At 39.4% G+C, this 6,000-nt stretch overlaps 1 protein-coding gene across 2 annotated transcripts in view; it reads left to right on the top strand.

Annotated features, from left to right (window-relative positions):
* Window positions 1-16: 16 nt before the first annotated feature.
* LOC108231041 (mediator complex subunit 13L) overlaps window positions 17-6,000 on the top strand; it is a 94,342-nt gene continuing 88,358 nt past the window's right edge. For both annotated transcript variants that reach the window (XM_017407858.3, XM_017407857.3), the window contains exon 1: window positions 17-181. In XM_017407858.3, coding sequence (XP_017263347.1) covers window positions 110-181 — 72 coding nt within the window. In that variant the 5' untranslated portion in view covers window positions 17-109. The remainder of the gene's footprint in view (window positions 182-6,000) is intronic.

Here is a 6,000-nt window from a genome sequence, read left to right as displayed (position 1 = left end):
CCCTGCCCCCCTCCTCCCCCCCCTCACCCCTCCGTCCCTGCTCGGTGTTTGAGATACCGATGTAGGATTTCGACATGCCCTGCGCTGGCGACCCCAAAGGCGGACGATTATGACTGCAACGGCGAATTGGGTGGCTAACGGGGCAAGCCTTGAGGACTGCCACTCCAACATCTTCTCTCTGGTACGTTATGAATAAAACATGCTCGGCAGCAAAGATAGACAAGTCATAAGACCCGTGGGAGGCACGCTTAAATGTGTGTCTGCTGTACAAAGGTGAAGCAATTGCTGGTGTTGTTATTGGGCAATTATTAACAGGGCTAGTGGTCTGGCAAGGGGGGGGGGGGCGAGCGGGAGTCCCATTTTTCCACCACAAAACCTGGTAAAGGAAGACATTTCAATCAAACGAGCCATAAAAAACTGCACTTCTGTGCACAATTGCAACAAAAGGCCATCAAATTAAAATGTTTTTGCCAAACCGAGATGACCAGTTTTTGTCAGAAGTTTACATAAACTCATCATGCATGGATGTCATCATCAATTTGTGGCTTTTAATGATTTATTTGAGGCAATTTGTTTTTCCTGGAGTAGAGCGATCGTACAACATGCAACTTAAATGATCTATAGAAGCGAAAACTTGGTGCACAAGTTTAAATTCATTGTGGAGCCACAATCCAGCTGTCCACAGAGGAGCTAAATGTGCTTTTGGAGAAAACAAGGTTAATGGTCACATAGATAGATAGATAGATAGATAGATAGATATTTTTAAAGCTTACAAGGTTAAAAACATACATGACATGCATACATATCCTTAAAACAGTGTTAAATGTAACACCACTAAAAAAACAGTTTATGAGTAAAAGACTGAGCTTTCTGGCTGCAGTGACAAGAAGCGTTTGGAGAAGTCAAGTTTTTAAACCTAAACAAAAACTACCAAAACACTGTACTAACTGTCAAGCATGGTGGTGGTAGTGTCATGCAGTGGTATTGAAGTGGCTGCAATATTGAAGGTGGAGGACTACCTCCAAGTACTTCAACTTTAATCTCAAATCAAGATGGTTGAAACCAACCAATTTAAATAAAACCTACCAATTCTTCTAAGAAGAGCAGACAAACATCCAGTCAGAATTATACCAGAGGTTTTTTAATGGCTACAAAATGCCCGTGGTTAAGGTCCAACATGCTAAGGGGCATTTAACCAAATATTAGTGGGGGTGTATTATATTTGAGCCTCTCTGTATAATTCAACACAATGTGATTTAGAGAAAATTAACAACAAATTCAAACTTGTGCACCCAGTCAGTTTTTAAAATCATTGAAGTTGTTTCTTATATATAAAATATAAATCAATTGTTAAAAGCCTAAAATTAATGACATTCGTGCCCATGATGAGTTCCTGGAATCTTTTGACTGCAGCTGCATGAGGTCTTAATAGAAAAACAGACACATTTCCTGTTATTATCATTTTTTTATATAAAGAGTTGTCTGAAAACTTTATTACAAACCTAGAATAAAGGGTGCCTCTCTTTATGTGACCATAAATTGGAATAAGAGCTTTTTCTCTTCTTCTGCTAAAAAAATGGTTTCAGTTTATAGGTTATGATTTTGACAATACAAAAAAAAAAAACACTTTCAGAAAGAATTTAGATTCTGGTTGCTATGTGGGGAACTCTGGTTCTGAGGTGGACGGAGACCGAGGCGTGTGTGTTTTCACAGTTTTCATCCTGCAATCAGCGAGTTAACTGTCTTACCACAACATGCAGCCAAGTGGAAAGGCATGCGGTAAGACTGAGCTCATGCAGGAGCGGGCTGCTGAGAACCACAACAACACAGGAGTCCTGAGGGCTTTTCAGGTGATCATGCAGGTTGTGAACCAGCAACATCCCCTGTTACGCCACAGAAATGACACCACAGTTATGTCACAAGGACTAAACAGTGGCTTTTGAGGATTCTAGATAGAAGATTGTAAAAACTCCTACATTTAAAAAAAATTTGGCTACAGGTTAAAGAAGTAGGGGGCACATTCCAAGTATCATCAGTGATTCAGCGGCATCGTGTTTGATTTTCTCTGCACTGACACTGATTCACACATATCTTAAATTTTCTCAGCTTGACACAACAGAAAAACAGCAATTGTGTTTCTGTCGCCATTTCATCTGAGGCTATTCCCTCGTGGAAAAAAACGAAAAAAACCAGAGGCTTTCATTCACTCACCGAGGCTTTATTGGCCATCATGAACATCCCTTTCAAACTGAGGGTGAAAGAGACCATCCATCAGCCGGCTTGTTGAGAATATTTATGACTGGCAAGTGCCTCGGTGGTTACTAACTGGCAGGGTTCCTACAGAGAGAAGTCTGAGACATAGCAAAGCAGTAATGACACACACACACGCGCGCACACACACAGGTCTCCTGGTTAAACACAACAGAGACAAAGAGACAGACACGGTCGTTTAAAATGCATTTTGTTGTGGAGAACGAGGCACGGACATGTAGCAGAGTTAACGTGTGTGTGAGCATTTTCTGTTCAAAACTAAATCGATTCTGTCATCAATTGTCTGAATTTAAACCCCTAAAAGCAAAAGCAAGTTTTTTTTACTTGAAGTTTTAGTTCATTGGCATTTATCAAGCCAATAAAAATAACTCATCTTAATCTGTGAAGCTAATGGAGGAGTTTACAGTGAGCTGTGACAGTTCTGTAAATTTGGAACATAATCACTGTATTTAAAAAAAAGAGAGTTTCAGTTCTGTTGTTAACCCATAACTGCTCCAAGCTGCTTCTAAACAGCAGAGAGCACATGGCTAATTAACATCACTACTTATGCAAACTATTCTTAAGCTGGCTGGATACTATCTCAGTATGTCATCACGTCTTTATTGCTTACACTTCAAGGTTCATATTACACTGCACAGCTATTTATGTTACAGTGTTCTGAACAAGCAAAAATACTTTGCATATTGTTGTTTACTTGAGACAGGCAGAGAAGAACTGTTAAATGTAACAGATAAAAAAAACAGATACTCCTGTACACTGTCCAAACATCGCAAATATATAAATATCTTGAACAGGAAGTTGTCTAAAGTGTCTGACCAATCACATACAGATGTCAAACCCTGTATATAAATAACACTAAAACAATACAAAAGCATCCATTAAAAATATACATGTAAAATTTATTGAATTTAATGTGCCATAATTTTTGGGGTTCTGCATAATTATATTTGATCCTTTTATTATTTCTTCTGGATTTTAAGTCATATTAAAATTGTTTGAAATTGCACTTCTTTTGCAAAAGAAGTACAGATGATTACTTTTAAAATAGCTGTAAAAGTTTCTTTTATTTTTTATTCTCAGATCTCTATACATATTTTGGGTACATATGCTTTTGTATTGTTGTGATGTGATTTACATGGACGGTTTGTAGGGTTTTTTGTCATTTGTGATATTTTTAAAATTTGCCTCACACTGTCCTGGAACCTTTCTGTTGACGGCACATAAACTTTTATTTTAAATTTAAAACATTTCATGCTTTAATTATTTATTTATTTCTTTTTTTTGTAGTTGTTTTTTGTGCAGACATTTTATTCAGTTTCGTGCTGAAGCAGTTGCAGAAATTAAATATTTCAGTCAATATTAAAAGGACTACTTGCAAACTGTTATATCAGACTAAAAACAAGGATTATCCTGAAGTATATCAAGTGGTACAGTTTGAAAAAAGTGTACTTTGGTAGTTTTGTGTTTTGACATTGACTGATATGCAGATCTAAAATGCAGGTACGCACTCAGTGTACACAAAGCACCTTTATCTGTTTATTTAACAAATCTGAGTTTGAATCAAATTGCAGGATTCTTCAATCCCAAACAGCTCTGTCATGGACGTCACCACTGTCGACTCATTTTCAGTCACTTCAGCTGTTTTTGTAGTAAACAAACATATGTGGTAGCTGACAGCTATTCACACATTTTGCTTACGAATTTTTCATTTAGGGACACATTAATCCTAGAACTGAGAAATCAATTGCTTGGATTTTGTTTCTTACTTAGCGATATTTCTTTTCTTTTGACAAGCCTTCATGACATTGCAATGAGTAGCTTTAATCATCCTTAAAGCGATGACCCAGCTGATCAGGAAATATGCTAACACGTTTTATACTTAAGCGCTTCATAAATGATTAGAAGATGGACTCCAGGGTGGGAAATTTCCCAACCTTTTCCTTCAGGTCAGAAAGGTTGTGTTGTTATAGATAAAGGTCTCGGGGCTAACTGTTGCGCGCTCCAGTCTGACAGCCTGCTAAGCAGCGTTCCAGCATGCATTATCCTTGTCCCTCTCTGATTTGCTAGCTGATATTGCAACTCACAATATTCAACAGTAAATAAATAAATAAAAACAAGTTATTAGAAAGCACAAGTGCCTATTCTGTGGGACTTTATGGGGGCATGGCAGATTACCGGTGTCAGGGATGGCTGCAATCACACAGCCCACAAAACAACTGTCTCGTGCGCCGGTGACCACCTGCCTGTGACGGAAAGCAAACTAGACCCTTGTAAGTGGGAGAAAAGAGCCGGGCCGGCGTGTTGAAGTGGCAGCAAAAGAGGGGAAAGGGCGTCGGAACGAGAGAGAGNGGGGGGGGGAGGCTTTCCGAGGGCTGAAGGACTGCAGCAGAATCTGTTTTCATTTTAGGAAAGTATTATGACTGATGTGCATTTCCTGACTGCAAGCCTCAGCCTATTTCAGAGAGAAACCGAGAGTGAAAGAGTGAGACAGAGCACGGGGGGGTTGAATTAGAGAGAGAAAGAGAGAGAGAGCGTAATGAGAGAGGAGAAGAGAAAACAGACATCTTTCTGTGGACTGGGCAGGTTCTTTTAACAGTGACTCCCAGCCTGATTATGAAAGGCAAGGAGGAGACAGTTAAAAAGGCCCCGCAACACAGGAAGCCTCAGTGTATGTATGTTTATACTGAGCACATTGTGAACCATGCAGACTCGGGAGACAAACTTCAAACACTGATCATATTGTACACACACATTCGCAAACACGCGAAGCTAAGAGAGGAAAAATACCCTCGTTGCCCACACAAACAAATGCAACTGTATTTTACACCCACACTTCTGGGCTTCGAACACTTCCTGAATCCCAGTGATGCGGGTTTGTGCAAACATAACGCAGAGACCTTCATTAAGGGACTTCTCGCGTCCTCCAGACAGAGGTGTAACACTGGTAATTAAGTGTCCTCAAGTAGAGCTCTAATGTGATCAACTAAGAGGTGCTCATTAGCTGAACCTTATCCCAACAGAGAGCTCGCTTGTATAACGATGACGCTATGCTTTCTGGCGCAGAAATAAAGTGCTCAAAGATGAGGCTGTGGAAGATAGCGGCGGCGCTATGATTTATGGCAGGTGAGCGTCCGTGGCTTGTAGGAAGGAGCAGGTAATCAGGAGTGGTGCCTTTTTAATACATCCTGTTTGCATTTCCTCGTTATTAATGGTAGCGGTGAGCGCAAGGATGCTTAGAGATGAGAAAGAGGCAGCGGTCGGACACGGCGTTTGCTGAGCCAATGAATCATTTGGAGTTAATGCAGACCTGGGAAACATTAGAAACCTTGTTATGTTTTGTGCTGATGCAATATTGAAGAGCTGAAAGTACAGCAAAGCTATTTTTTTTCTTTACTCTGAGAAATATGAATAGCTTTGCAAAGTCCTTTTTTACTTAAAAATAAACAAGTCTTAAATTTAATCCTGGAAGTGTATCTTTTATTAAATTAGCCTCTAGCTTAAATAATAAATCAGCTGTAAACAAATATTGGAAGGTGCATATTAGGCTTGTATATTTGAAAAATGTTATTTATGTGTGCCCTAATAGAGAGCTAGGTATTGTAGAGAAGGCCAAGTATGTAAAAGGAAAATTTTGAACGGTGTATCACTAATAATGGTAACGTTCAGCTGTAAATGTCTTGCTCCTTCTCATGGTCACAGTTTTTGTGACGCTCTAGTATATACAGTTTC

Source organism: Kryptolebias marmoratus, linkage group LG14 (genome assembly GCF_001649575.2).
Source record: "Kryptolebias marmoratus isolate JLee-2015 linkage group LG14, ASM164957v2, whole genome shotgun sequence".
Classification (NCBI taxonomy): Eukaryota; Metazoa; Chordata; class Actinopteri; order Cyprinodontiformes; family Rivulidae; genus Kryptolebias; species Kryptolebias marmoratus.
Note: the sequence above shows the minus strand (reverse complement) of the source record. Positions and strands in the feature narration are given on the sequence as shown.